The sequence below is a fragment of the Oncorhynchus nerka genome, linkage group LG7 (assembly GCF_034236695.1).
Source record: "Oncorhynchus nerka isolate Pitt River linkage group LG7, Oner_Uvic_2.0, whole genome shotgun sequence".
In the NCBI taxonomy this organism is placed as follows: domain Eukaryota; kingdom Metazoa; phylum Chordata; class Actinopteri; order Salmoniformes; family Salmonidae; genus Oncorhynchus; species Oncorhynchus nerka.
The window spans coordinates 54747835-54763215 of record NC_088402.1 but is presented as its reverse complement, the minus strand read 5'-3'; the positions used below and the strand labels follow the sequence as shown (position 1 = coordinate 54763215).

Genomic DNA, 15381 nt, shown 5'->3' with positions numbered 1-15381 from the left:
ATGGGTCGTGGATGGGTATTCCAGCATGACAATGACCCAAAACACATGGCCAAGGCAACAAAGGAGTGGCTCAAGAAGAAGCACATTAAGGTCCTGGAGTGGCCTAGCCAGTCTCCAGACCTTAATCCCATCGAAAATCTGTGGAGGGAGCTGTCGGTTCGAGTTGCCAAACGTCAGCCTCGAAACCTTAATGACTTGGAGAAGATCTGCAAAGAGGAGTGGGACAAAACTGCTCCTGAGATGTGTGCAAACCTGGTGGCCAACTACAAGAAACGTCTGACCTCTGTGATTGCCAACGAGGGTTTTGCCACCAAGTACTAAGTCATGTTTTGCAGAGGGGTTAAATACTTGTTTCCCTCATTAAAATGCAAATCAATTTATAACATTTTTGACATGTGTTTTTTCTGGATTTTTTGTTGTTATTCTGTCTCTCACTGTTCAAATAAACCTCCCATTAAAATTATAGACGGATCATTTCTTTGTCAGTGGGCAAACGTACAAAATCAGCAGGTCAATCAAATACTTTCTTCCCTCGCTGTAGGATGGCAGAGCAAGCAGATCAGTAATATCATGATCAAATTGGGCAAACTCTAGGTCCCTGTCTGAATCTATAAAACTAGCAGTCAGATAATGAACATAGGCCTAGGGGCCCTGTGGTTGAATCACATATGGCTAATCTCCTCAAATAATGAATGACATCATCATCCTTTTGATTTAGACTCTATTGAAGGCAAGGGAAGGAAAGCACACACCTTGCACGTGATAGGGAAACAGGTTGCAATAGAACTTGAGTCTGGACCAATGAATACATGAATGGTCACTAATCAACTGTGAGATCAAGGAGAGCTAAGGGCCCTTTATCTTTTGATGGCTGTTTGGTATGCTATTCAAGTCAGTGAAGCCTGCTGAGGCTTATTATTCACACGCAACCACAGGCCCAATAAACTGTGGCAAGAATCACACAATCACCCCGCACATGCCACGCAGCTGTCGCCATATGGCATCGTGACTTGTACAGAGAGAGGGGAGGGAAGGAGGGGGGCTTCCCGGATAGCGACCCTCTGTGTCAACCTGTCTGAGTGACAGGACGGGTAGGGCCTTGTCCTCCTCCTCTAGCATAAATTGTAGATGTAAATGACAACAGGCGATTGGCTGGCAAACGACACGATTACCCGTTAATCTATGTCCGTCCCAATCACACCTCCGTCACATCTCATGAATGTATTACTGCCTCATCATTTCCGGTCGAGGCCAGATGCACACCGGGCCTCCGCTACCACCTGCCGCTCAGGATTTCAGGGAGGGGGAAGGATCTGGCGACTGTGGCACGGGGCCTGGTCAGACAAGGAGAGAGGGGCCGGGGGCCTGCAATTACGGAGTATGTGACTGGCAGGCAAAATGAGTGAAGAAAGCCTCAACACCACCCTCCCTCCCTGCACACTCAACCCCTCCGAGGGGTATAATCCACCAGAGGCTAAAAGTACCCCCACTTTCACTGTTCCCATGGCAACTCGCACCGTTGGAAAGCAGGGTCTTGCATGGCGGCTTGCGCAGTTAGGAGACCCCCCCATTGAGGAGTCAGAGCTTATTGATCCACCGTTGCGTGGAGGGGAGCCAAGCAGCTAAATTTGGACACACCCGCATCTTGAAAAGGGTGCTGTGTCTATACATTCTAAAACGCATGCGTGCACATACATAAGCACCCGCGTAGGGCTAAACGTGCATTAACCAAGAGGAGTGTATATAGCTGACTAATTACTGCTCTTAAAAATGAATGTTGCATTGCCAGAGCAATGTTGCGTAGTTGGTTGGCCTCTGCATAACACAGCCTGGGCCTGTATTATTTTTGTGTAATTTCCTACAATTTTGTAAAAGCTAATATTTGTGAAATGTTTTGAGTAAGAATGATCATTTAACATGTCTTATGTAGACTTAAATGGGCCGAGTGATGCAGCAGGCTGATTTGGAACGCCGCTGTCCATGGTGCTGTATATAATCAGGTCGGTCATGGCGCTACTAAAAATGACCCAACATGTTGGCTTAGTCATTTCTCCTCGGAAAGAAATCCACGGTGTGGACTGCCCAAACGTACAGTTATTTGGTTAAAGTGTTCGACAGGGCTTCCTAGTGTAGGCTTCTTTCAGCATTGTTTAAATGGACGCGGTCCATGGTTTTGTAATGCTGAAATGTCCCATTGCATGCTGATCCATCCCATCAAGTTTTTGTCTCGTTTCATTACTTCCCTTTTTCTTAAGTTAATGATATTGACACTGAGCTTGGGTGAAATGCTGAACATATAGTAGTACTCCATGGCTCAGAGTTTTAGGCTACATTATGAACAGATACAATTTTACAGCACCCCGCTTTGGTGTCACTTCACATTTCAGGTACTTTCCATTAATACGAAAATGTGTTTATATCCGGATACATTATTTATATTAAACGTAGGGAAATCATGGAATCGTAGCCTGTAATGTAGCCTACTTGGATTTTCTTCATCCCACTATTTCAGTATAATATTACAAGCGCCAGTTTGTCTAGACGACTTTGCGCGTGTCGACATGTATCTGTCCTAATCACGGACAGGGCGGCTCGCCAGTATAACCTAACCTACTTTTCACAGCAATTATTGTTGGTGTGCAGGCATGGCAAGCCATGATACCCAACATGGCTGACTGCCTGGCCCTCGCTTCCTAGCGCCTAATTACTTACTGTTCTCAGCTCCGAGAGAAGGATAGAAGCGAGAACATAAAGCGCGAGGGTTTTGATTTTTTTTTGTGCACTTTATTATTGTGGTTGGAGCATGAATATTTCAACATGCGTGGATCAGCTCCAACCGTGGCGGCGGCGACAGCCAGACTGAGAGAAACACAGATTGGTTTTCATAGCAGAACTATTTTGTGCCACAACACATCCGATGATGCAAGTCAAGGCTGCCAGACACGCCTTCCCTCCCTCAGCCATTTCCAAAATGTGGGGATTTCATTTTAGGTTGTAGAATTTACCATCAGAATGGATTATGTGACTGAATTTGGAATTTAAAAAAGAAAGATATTTCCATATAAACGACTTTTAATTCACTTTGTAAATACAACGAAATATATTGGTCATATTCATATGAATTCATGTTTGATTCAAATAATAAGTGAAGGGTGATGACCACATCGCAGGAAAAGCAATGAATAGGTAGCCTACTAATTACTCATCGATGTGTTGGCAGAGCATGACGTCATGGAGAGGCTCAATTCCTTTTTGTAGGCTATATAACATGGGCCTAACTGTCTTTGAAATGTATCAGGCTACAAGTGACAGAAAATGTGCAACAATAAATATAATTTACAGTGCCCCCTGTGTTATAATTGAATATTTAATAAAGCTTACATGTTTATAATTATTACCAAAAATGCCATTAGGTTTCATATGCTTCATTGCTACTATGTTCCGCTATAGCCTATATACAATTGAATGGATTTAGATGGGTTTACTAAAATATGAATGCGAGTGAGATATAGTTCCGAGTCTCCTTCCAGTTGTGGCTATGGCGGCTACGATGGTTTAACAGCCCTGCGAGCTGGAATAAACCAGGGAGGCGGAGGAAGAAAGCAGCGAGGGGGAGGGGTGTTGAGAGGAGGAGAGCGTAACGCGAGGATGGATAGTACCACCAGGGTCTGCTGAGAGCCATGTTGGATATGAATGAAAGGGAGAGTTGCTGCACCCCTGACGCCGACAGACCGAGTTCTACCGAACACAGCGAGTAAATGCCAACTTCCCGGGCCCACGGAGAGACGGGGGAGCACGGGGGAAGGTGTCGGGCGGTGCCGCTGGAGCTGGCTACCTAGCCGGCGACGGAAGAGAGAGAGACGCACTCGGAAGAGAGCGAGAGAGAGGGAGAGAGAAAGAGAGAGTGGTGAGAGGGAGAAAGGGGGAAGGAGAAAGGATCTTACCAGACTAATGGCTACACTGCTACTGGGTTCCAGCCTGCTCTCACCACTTCTTCTTCACCTGCTCCTCAGCCCTTTGTTCGCGGTTAACCCGGGGAAGTTAACAGGGACCTGTCGTTGGAGCCCGGGACCCTGCCCTGAGACACCGAGCCATCCAAGGGAAGCTTGGGTCTTGGCGAGCAGTAGTGGTTCGGTGATCTGCCCCAGGTGTACGTTACAACGTCTCCCATCGGGACGGCTCCAATCGGAACCAGCATTCCCGGTGTGGAGTCCTTTTGTATGGCAGGGGGCGCACGGAGACCCTTTTGAACCGTTGTGCACCGAAGAAGGAGGTGCGAGAGGGCCGTGGAATGGAGTCAGGCACCCCCAACCTGCAGGTAGGAGCAGGAGCAACGGTGGGGAGAGGGGCGTTGTTTCACCTGTTTTCTGTTCGTGGGTTCAAAAGGCCAAAAAGCGGTATATACAAAGGACTAGAGATTGCGCGCGGTCACCACCCTCTCTGCCGCCCGCCAAACCCGACACAGGGAGAGTCTTTGTGCGCGGCCAACACCAGGGACCTGAAAGCGAGTCGTCGGAGATTGCTAAAGACGTTCGAGGGGCTTCTGAAAGGTGTACAAGGACCCTTCACCGGCCACTTCCCCCAACACAGCAAATATCTACAGCTAAGCAACCACCTGGACAGCTGCCATGGGGCCCTCCTCACTCTCATTTGGGCAATAATGCTTTGGACTCCGGCGAGGTGGCCACCGGTGCTTGTTCTCATTTAAGTAGTCACAATGTTATCGATCTCACCAGTGATGGTTGTAATCGTTCGTTTACTAAAGCCATTGGGAGAACGGGGAGGAGCGTGATGCAAGGTCCCTGCCCATGCTATCTCACCTCAGCCACCGCAGGCAGCGCAGCCAGATGTTACCAGTCACCCGGGATTACTGAATGGGCCATGGCCCTCACAGGTTGTTATTTCAGGCATACCCGAGACAGGCTCCACGCCAGCCCCAGTCCTGGGCATGCCATGGTTCTGGGCAGGAGGAGGGAGGGATGGAAGGCACAAGGTAACAAACACGTGAACAAAAATGATTTGGATAATGATTTGGCCTCTGTTTATCTAACAACCAAGCTTAAGGAGCCGGCTGCTCCGCCACAGAGAATATCAGTGTTGACAGGCCGAGAACAGAGCGCTCAACCCCTTGTAGAGAGTAAGGGGTTACCCTGGGGGTCTCTCCTCGGAACGAGGTGTTGTCGTTTGCAGCGGATGGATGTGGGGGGAGGACTTTCAGCCAACGTTATAGGTCCCAGGGGAAGCACAGAAGTGAGTAATCTCGACATCCAATTTCCCCCAATCACGGATAGTCTATGTTTGCCATCTAACGGAACCGGTTATAAAAACAGAAATTCTACTAGCTCATTTTCCTTATTCCATGACGAAATACAGGCAGCAGAATCGGCTGCTCGAGCCAATGTTCCTCATCCTCAGTCTGAGCCAGCTCACAATGAGTCAGCTATCGTCACCCCTATATTTTCTTCCATCACCGCTCTCACTATAGCAGCCTCGGTACACGCTGGTGTAATTAAGTCTGGTGTCACTCACAGGGATCTCGTTATCGCAAACCCCTTCTCATTCCCCATGGAGCTCAATCTAACTGAACGGGATAGTGACTCAGACTCACATTCCCAGCCACGGACTAGCCTCCTCTACACACCCCCTCCCTTTCACATAGGATCAGCACCACAGGCACAATGGACAGCACCCATCAAAACCTCTACCCAGATTTCTCCAAGTAAACAGGTATATTCGGCTCACCACTTTCTGCCATTTTTTGGGGAGAATGTTCACAACGTCAACAATAATAACAATATCAGAAATTACAACCAGAACCAGAACCACAATAACAACAACAAGGAAAACAAAGAGGAGCGTGTTCAGATGAATCATGAAATAAATGGTGCCAATAGTAGACAGGAGCCAGTGGATCTGAGTGGACTATGCTCACAGACACAGCTGGGCTTGGTCCCTGAAGAATTGCTCTACACTGCGTGTGTTGACAGCAGCTCAGGCGACAGCTTAACTAATGTCCAGGGGGGCACTCGCCCGCAATTAAAATCAGGTAAACTGGTGCCATTACAACAGGAAGGTGTCAGTCAGCCAGAAAGGCATATGGGTGGCGAGGTTGAGGAGGGGTCTGGGGGAGGCAAACTACAGGTGGGGGAGGGAGAGAGACAGGCCAGAGAGAAACGGAGGGAGGAAGTGGAGGAGTGGGAGTCAGAGGGAATAACAAAGAGAGCCACAGCCCAGACAGATGAGACTGTAGAAGCAGAGGGAGAGAGAGAGAAAGGTCAGGAGAGGGCCAGCCTCACACAGACACCGAGTGGTGAAGGAGGAAAAGAGGAGGGGAAGAAAGTGTGGCAGGGGGCTGAAAGCACACAGGAAGACGAGGAGGAAAGGCACAGGTCAAGGGGAGAAAGAAGCTTGGGAAGGCAGACCGTGGAAGATGAAGGTGAGGAGGACAGAGGGAAAGAGGTTTTGGTGGTGGGGCGCGCTCGCCGAGCTGCCAACAGACACCCTCACTTCTCCCAGTATAACTTCCAGGTCCAGGTTCCAGAAAACCAGCCCCCAGGCACCTCAGTCATACCCATGTCAGCCACCGACCCAGACGCAGGTGAAGCAGGCAGGCTCAGCTACACCATGGCCCCTCTCATGAACAGCAGATCCACGGACTACTTCCACATCGACCCTGACACGGGCCTCATCACCACCTCCCAGGTGCTGGACAGGGAGCACATGGACCTGCACTACTTCCGGGTCACGGCGTCAGACCACGGCTCTCCACGCCTCTCTGGCACCACCATGGTGGCAATCACTGTGGCCGACCGCAATGACCACTCGCCTATCTTTGAGCACACAGAGTACCGGGAGACCATCCGGGAGAACGTGGAGGAGGGCTACCCCATCCTGCAGCTCCGAGCCACTGACCTGGATGCCCCGTCCAACGCCAACATCCGCTACCGCTTCATAGGAGACACTGCTGCTGCGGCCCGGGCCGCATTTGAGATCGACCCCCGCTCAGGGCTGATCACCACGCGGGGCGTGGTCGACCGGGAGACCAACGAGCGCTACACCCTCCACGTGGAGGCCAGCGACCAGGGAAGGGAGCCCGGGCCACGCTCGGCCATCGTTAAGGTCTCCATCACGGTGCTGGACGAGAACGACAACGTGCCCCAGTTCAGCGAGAAGCGCTATGTGGTGGCGGTCAGGGAGGACGTCCGACCCCACTCGGAGATCCTGAGGGTGAGCGCTACGGACCATGATAAGGATAGCAACGCGGCCGTCCACTACAACATCATCAGTGGGAACAGCCGGGGCCAGTTCTCCATCGACAGTGTGACGGGGGAGATCCAGGTAGTTGCCCCTCTGGACTTTGAGGCAGAGAGGGAGTACACTCTGAGGGTACGAGCCCAGGACAATGGCCGGCCGCCCCTCTCCAATAACACAGGTATTATCAGCGTGCAGGTGACCGACGTCAACGACAACCCTCCCATCTTCGTGTCCACGCCGTTCCAGGCGTCAGTGCTGGAGAGCGCCCCCGTGGGCAGCTCCATCCTCCATATCCAGGCCATCGACACCGACTCTGGGGACAACGCCCGTCTGGAGTACAGGCTGACTGGCACCAGCCCTGACACGCCCTTCGTCATTAACTCCGCCACCGGCTGGGTGACGGTCAGTTTGTCTCTCGACCGGGAGTCTGTGGAACACTTCTTCTTTGGGGTGGAGGCCAGAGACTATGGCGTCCCACCTCTCTCCGCCACAGCCAGCGTGACTATAACAGTGATGGACGTCAACGACAACAGGCCAGAGTTCCTGCAGAAAGAGTACTTTGTGAGGCTCAACGAGGACGCAGCTGTGGGCACCAGTGTGGTCATTGTGACCGCGGTCGACCGTGATGTCAACAGTGCGGTCACCTATCAGATCACAGGGGGCAACACGCGTAACCGCTTTGCCATAAGCACAGCCGGGGGGTCGGGGCTGGTCTCTCTAGCACTGCCGCTCGACTACAAACAGGAGCGCCGATACGTTCTGACTGTGACGGCTTCCGACCGCACGCTACATGACACATGCCAGGTCCACGTCAACATCACGGACGCCAACACACACCGGCCTGTGTTCCAGAGTGCTCACTACTCTGTGACCGTGAACGAGGACCGCCCCCCGGGCAGCACGGTTGTGGTCATCAGCGCCACGGATGATGACGTTGGCGAAAACTCTCGCATCACCTACTTCCTGGAAGACAACATCCCCCAGTTCCGCATTGACCCGTCCAGCGGAGCCATCACCCTGCAAGCCGAGCTGGACTACGAAGACCAGATGACCTACACTCTGGCTATCACCGCCCGGGACAACGGCATCCCACAGAAGTCTGACACCACCTATGTAGAGGTGAATGTGAACGATGTGAACGACAACGCACCGCAGTTCCTCAGCCCCAGGTACCAGGGCACCGTCAGTGAAGACGCCCCACCCTTCACTAGTGTCCTACAGATATCCGCAATGGACCGAGATGCCCACGCCAACGGCCGCGTCCAGTACACCTTCCAGAATGGGGAGGACGGTGATGGAGACTTCACCATCGAGCCCACATCGGGCATCGTACGCACGGTCCGCCGTCTGGACCGCGAGAGTGTTCCATTCTATGAGCTGACGTCGTACGCCGTGGACCGCGGTGTGCCTCCCCAGAGGACGCCCGTCCACATCCAGGTGACGGTTCTCGACGTCAACGACAACGCTCCTGTCTTCCCGGCAGACGACTTTGAGGTTCTGGTGAAGGAGAACAGTGCTGTGGGGTCGGTGGTGGCCCAGATCACAGCCACAGACCCAGACGAGGGGACCAACGCCCAGATAATGTATCAAATTGTAGAAGGCAACATCCCTGAGATCTTCCAGATGGACATCTTCTCCGGGGAGCTCACCTCCCTCATCGACCTGGACTACGAGGCCCGCTCTGAGTACGTGATCGTGGTCCAGGCCACCTCAGCTCCCCTGGTGAGCCGGGCCACGGTGCGCATCCGGCTGGTGGACCAGAACGACAACCGGCCCCAACTCCAGGACTTCCAGATCGTCTTCAACAACTTTGTGTCCAACCGCTCCAATAGTTTCCCCAGCGACGTGATCGGCCGGGTCCCGGCCCACGACCCTGATGTGTCAGACCACCTGTACTACTCCATTGCCCGGGGAAACGACCTACACCTGCTGCTGCTCAACCACAGCAGTGGAGAGATCCGGCTGAGCCGCAAGCTGGACAACAACAGAGCCTTGGTGGCCCCCATGCTCATCACTGTCACAGGTGAGAGACAGAGGGATAAAGTGTGGCTGGATATGTGAGAGAGGGAGGGGGAGAGAGAGATGTGTGTGAAAGAGATGGTGTTGGTTTGTGTGTGTGTCTGAGAGAGAGGGTGTGGGAAGGGCCTGTCAGAAAATGCGAATGAGGGTTATTTGAGATACTTAGGCTCTTGATCCATGATTTATGTTATTTTTGTGAATTAAATGAAATAGGCGACGAGGGGCATGCAATGATAAACTTCCTGGTAAGGATGGTTTATGATTTATTTTACTGTACAACAGTCATGCATTTTTCTAGTTTGTTAAAGAGCTTTTATATGGCCAGTGTTTTTTTTGTGACCTGCTGGTCTATTTACAGAGCTTTTATCCAGCCTCTCTCAGCCGACTCCTCTCCTCTAGGACTGGAGTGTTATGAGATTATAATTAAATACAGTCAGCCTCCCCTCTATTCTCCCCTTCACAATCTCTCTCTCTCTCTCTCTCTCTCTCTCTCTCTCTCTCTCTCTCACTCACGCTCACTGTCTCTCTCTCTCTGACTCTCTCTCTCTCATTCACTCTCTCTCTCTTTGGCTCTCATGCTCTCTCTCTCTCTCTCTATCCCTCTGCTCTTTACTGAGACTAGAGAGAGGGGAGATTAAGATGTAATATAGTCGGTCTAAGATCCCAGCAGGACAGCCGGCCAGGCCTGTACTCATCTGATATCTGTCTCCATCCATCTGTCTGTCTTTCCTTCCCTGGGGCACCAACACACAACACCACTTCCCCTCTTTTGTGTGTGTGCGTGCGCGAGTGCTTGCATGTGTATCTGTGTTTGTGTGTGTCTGCACAGTACATATGGGTGTAGACAGAAAGCTGTGGAGAGGAAAGGCAAATGAGCATTAAATCAGTTGTATTTGTCACATGCTTCGTAGACAACAGGTGTAGACTAATAGTAGAACACTTACTTACTTATGTTCCAAGTTAAAGTTAAGATAGACAATAGAAATAGTGAAATGAGGAATAAATACACAGTGAATAACGAATGGGAATAATGAGTAAAAATAACATGGCTATACATAGGGAGTATAAAATAACATGGCTATACATAGGGAGTATAAAATAACATGGCTATACATAGGGAGTATAAAATAACATGGCTATACATAGGGAGTATAAAATAACATGGCTATACATAGGGAGTATAAAATAACATGGCTATACATAGGGAGTATAAAATAACATGACTATACATAGGGAGTATAAAATAACATGGCTATACATAGGGAGTATAAAATAACATGACTATATACAGGGAGTAGAAAATAGCATGACTATATACAGGGAGTATAAAATAACATGACTATATACAGGGAGTATAAAATAACATGACTATATACAGGGAGTATAAAATAGCATGACTATATACAGGGAGTATAAAATAACATGACTATATACAGGGAGTATAAAATAGCATGACTATATACAGGGAGTATAAAATAGCATGACTATATACAGGGAGTAGAAAATAACATGACTATATACAGGGAGTAGAAAATAGCATGACTATATACAGGGAGTATAAAATAGCATGACTATATACAGGGAGTAGAAAATAGCATGACTATATACAGGGAGTACCAGTACCGAGTCGACATGCAGGGGAACGAGGTAATTGAGGTAGCTATGTACTGTACATATAGGTAGGGGTAAAGTGACTAGGTAACAGGATAGATCATAGACAGTAGCAGCCTCATATGTGCAAAAGAGTTAGTGTGTTCGTGCAAAAAAGGGTCAGTGCAGATATCCGGGTAGCCATTTGATGACCTATTTAGCAATCTTGTTTAGTAGTCTTATGGCTTGTGGGTAGAAGCTGTTCACGGTTCTGTTGATTCCAGACTTGGTGCACTGGTACCGCTTGCTGTGCGGTAGAAGAGAGAACAGTCTGTCGCTTGGGTGGTTGGAGTGTTTAACAATTTTTTGGGCCTTCCTCTGACACCGCCTGGTATAGAGGTCATGGATGGCAGAGAGCTCGGCCGCAGTGATATACTAGGCCATAAGCACTACCCTTTGTAGCACCTTGCGGTCAGATGCCAAGCAGTTGCCGTACCAAACGGCGATGCAGCCAGTCAAGATGCTCTCGAGGGTGCAGCTGTAGAACGCTTTGAGGATAAGAGGGCCCATGCCAAATCTTTTCAGTCTCCTGAGGGGGAAGAGGTGTGGTGCCCTCTTCACGACTGTGTTGGTGTGTTTGAACCATGATAGATCTTTAGTGATGTGGACACCAAGGAACTTTAAGCTCTCTACCCGCTCTACTACAGCCCCATCGATGTGAATGGGGATGTGTTCGGCAACCTGTTTCCTCTAGTCCACGATAAGCTCATTTGTTTTACTGACCTCCTCCCTATAGGCTGTCTCATTGTTGTCGGTTATTAGGCCTACCACCGTTGTCTGTCGGCAAACTTTATGATGGTTTTGAAGTCCTTCGCAGCCACACAGTCGCGGGTGAACAGGGAATACAGGAGGGGACTAAGCATGCAACCCTGAGGGGCCCCCAGTTGCAGAGGGAGGTGTTCAGTCCCAGGGACCTTAACTGAGTGACGAGCTTGGAGGGCACTATAGTGTTGAACGCTGAGCTGTAGTCAGCATTCTCACGCAGGTGTTCCTTTGTCCAAGCCCTACCACATCCGACGAGTTTCAGAACCATTGTTGTAGGATTCGATCTTAGTCCTGTTTGATGACGTCAAAGGGCGTAGCAGGATTTCTTATAAGGGTCCGGGTTAGTGTCCCTCCCATTGAAAGTGGCAGCTCTAGCCTGTAATGTTGCCTGTAATCCTTGCTTCTGGTTGGGATGTGTACGCACGTACGTATGTCACTGTGGGGACGACGTTGTCGATGCACTTATTAATGAAGCCGGAGATGTGATCAACTCCTCAATGCCATCGGATGAATCACGGAATATGTTCCAGTCTGTGCTAGCGAAACAGTCCCGTAGCTTTGCATCCAATTCATCGGACCACTTCCGTATTGGGAGTGTCACGGGTACTTCCTGTTTGAGTTTGTGATGTAAGCAGGAATCAGGAGGATATAATTATGGTCCGATTTGCCAAATGGAGGGCAAGGGAGAGCTTTGAATTCCTCTCTGTGTGTGGAGTAAAGGTGATCTAGAGTATTTTCTCTTATAGTTGCACAGGTGACATGCCGGTAGAAATGAGGTAGACATGCTAGGCACATCGACAGAACCAATTTTAGACGAGTCCCCTAACACATTTCCCCCATGGAGTGGTTATAATAGTTCGTATTTCAAACCGTTTCGGGCGCTACAGACTTTTTAGTGAGAAGACCGATTTTTCGGGGATGTCTCATGGTCTGACCAACACCGCTCTAGCTCTGTCACCTTTCACCTCAGATGCGGAAGTGTAAACACAGGTGGATGCGGTGGATTGAGACTCATTCAATGCTAAACAACAGATATTTCTAGCTTAAACTGACAGAGTTGGATGGGGATCCTTTTTTATTACGTTACTTAGATGAACTCTAGGGGGTTTTAAAATGTGCGCGGTACACTTTTGTTTACCGTCCAACTTACATAATTGTGTTCTTGACTGGTCATGCATGGGATGGCAAGAGTTCACACAGTTTACAGTGTCCGTAAAGAGACCCTTCTCTTCCTGCTCCAGTTCTAGGATTTCCCCGTTATATAATCTATCTGTAATGCCCTTTATTAAACACAAGAGACAGGAGGGTTCAATACCCCCTCTCTTTCCTCTGTCAGCATCATCCTTTACTCATTCAACACACATAAATACATCCTGTAGGGAGTGTTCAGGCATATTTTGTGTGTGTTTGTGTGTGTGTTTGTCTGTGTAAGTACAGTATAGTCAATGAGTCATTTCTCATTATATACTGTACATACAGTAGTTGTCAACTACACAATGTACACAAAAGTATGTGGACACCCCTTCAAATGAGTGGATTTGGCTCTTTTAGCCACACCTGTTGCTGTGTATAAAATGTATAACATCGAGAACACAGCCATGTAGTCTCCATAGACAAACACTTGCAGTAGAATGACCTTACTGAAAATCTCAGTGACTCTCAACTTGGCACCGTCATAGGATGCCACCTTTCCAACAAGTCAGTTCATTAAATGTCTGCCCTTTCTGCTGGTACCGTCTAGGAGCAACAACGGCTTAGTAGGTAGGCCACAAAAGCTCACAGAACAGGACCGCCGAGTGCTGAAGCGCGGAACGTGTAAAAATGGTCTGCCCTCGGTTGCAACACTCACTACTGAGTTCCAAACTGATTCTGGAAGCAACGTCAGCACAAGAACTGTTTGTCGGGAGCTTCATGAAATGGGTTTCCATAGCTGAGCAGCCGCACATAAGCCGAAGATCACCATGAGCTATGCCAAGCATCGACTGGAGTGGTGTAAAGCCTACCACAATTGGACTCTGGAGCTGTGGAAAGAGGAGTGATGAATCACGCTTCACCATCTGGCAGTCCAAATAACAAATCTGGGTTTGCCGGAGGCCAGAAGAACACTACCTACCCGAATGCATAGTTCCAACTCTAAAGTTTGGTGGAGGTGGAATAATGGTCTGGGGCTGTTTTTCATGGTTCAAGCTAGGCCCCTTAGTTCCAGTGAAGGGAAATCATAATGCTACAGAATACACTGACATTCTAGACAATTCTGTGCTTCCAACTTTGTGGCAACAGTTTGGGGAAGGCCCTTTCCTGTTTCAGCATGACAGTGTCTCCATGCACAAAGCGAGGTTCGAACAGTAATGGTTTGTCAAGATCGGTGTGAAAGAACTTGACTGGCCTGCACAGAGCCCTGACCTCAACCTCACCAAACACCTTTGGGAGGAATTGGAACACCGACTGCGAGTCAGGCCTAATCGCCAGACACCAGTGCCCGACGTACCTAATGCTCTTGTGGCTGAATGGAAGTCCCCGCAGCAATGTTACAACATCTAGTGGAAAGTCTTCCCAGAAGAGGGACCAATTCCATGTTAATGCCTATGATTTTGGAACGCGATGTTCGACAAGCAGGCGTCCACATAGTTTTGGCCATGTAGTGTACCTTCCATGTGACCCGGTAGATAGATCTGTACATCTGGGTAGGAATAAGGAGGATAATGTGTAGTTTAGATCATTGAGACTTTAAGCATCTGTATAAGTACAATGCATTTTTATGCTTATGCCTTATGTGTGTTTGTTAATATGGTAGAGTAATGTGTGTGTGTGTGTACGTTTTTGTGTAAGTGTGGATGTGTGTGTGCATCCGTGCGTCTGTGTGTGTATCTGTACGTCTGTGTTTGTGTGTGTGTGTGTGTGTGTGTGAGTGTGGTTTAATGTATCGTAAAGATGCAGTGTAAGCCTGCAGAGAGAGAGAGCCCTTTTAACTGTGTGGCTTATTTCGTTCTGCACTGAGAGTAATGAGTGTTCAGACCTCAGGGGGAGAAGGGCTTTTAAAACAAACAGAGCGCGGAAATCATGTCAGACCACTGCCTGTAATGTGTGTGTGTTCACACGTGCAAGAGTGTGAATGCATGCAGGCTATGGATGTGTGTCTTTCTATGGTTGTTGTGTGTGTTTCTTTCTAGGTGACTGTTTGCGCTACACGTGATGTTGTTAACTCGTAATCATTTCCATCCATTTGAAAAGGCCAACCCCTGATATGACTGCAGTTACTGATATAGGCAGCAGGAAGCTTGGTTTTTCCAGCTGAGCTTTAGGAAGGGAAGCATTGCTTATATCTTGGAGGCTGTAAAAGCACTGTTAGCCAAGTCTACCTGGAAGAGCGCCTAAAACGTCCCCGTTAGCCAAGTCTACCTAGAAGAGCGCCTAAAACGTCCCCGTTAGCCAAGTCTACATAGAAGAGCGCCTAAAACGTCCCCGTTAGCCAAGTCTACCTAGAAGAGCGCCTAAAACGTCCCCGTTAGCCAAGTCTACCTAGAAGAGCGCCTAAAACGTCCCCGTTAGCCAAGTCTACCAGAAGAAGCGCCTAAAACGTCCCTGTTAGCCAAAAGCGCCTAAAACGTCCCCGTTAGCCAAGTCTACCTAGAAGAGCGCCTAAAACGTCCCCGTTAGCCAAGTCTACCTAGAAGAGCTAAAACGTCCCTAAAA

At 49.2% G+C, this 15381-nt stretch overlaps 1 protein-coding gene across 1 annotated transcript in view; it reads left to right on the top strand.

Moving 5' to 3' along the window:
- Positions 1-3693: 3693 nt before the first annotated feature.
- Positions 3694-15381, top strand: part of LOC115132606 (cadherin EGF LAG seven-pass G-type receptor 3-like) — a 47120-nt gene continuing 35432 nt past the window's right edge. Inside the window, 1 exon segment of the mRNA XM_065020631.1 lies at positions 3694-9277. Within this exon segment, the coding sequence (XP_064876703.1) occupies positions 3694-9277 (5584 nt within the window).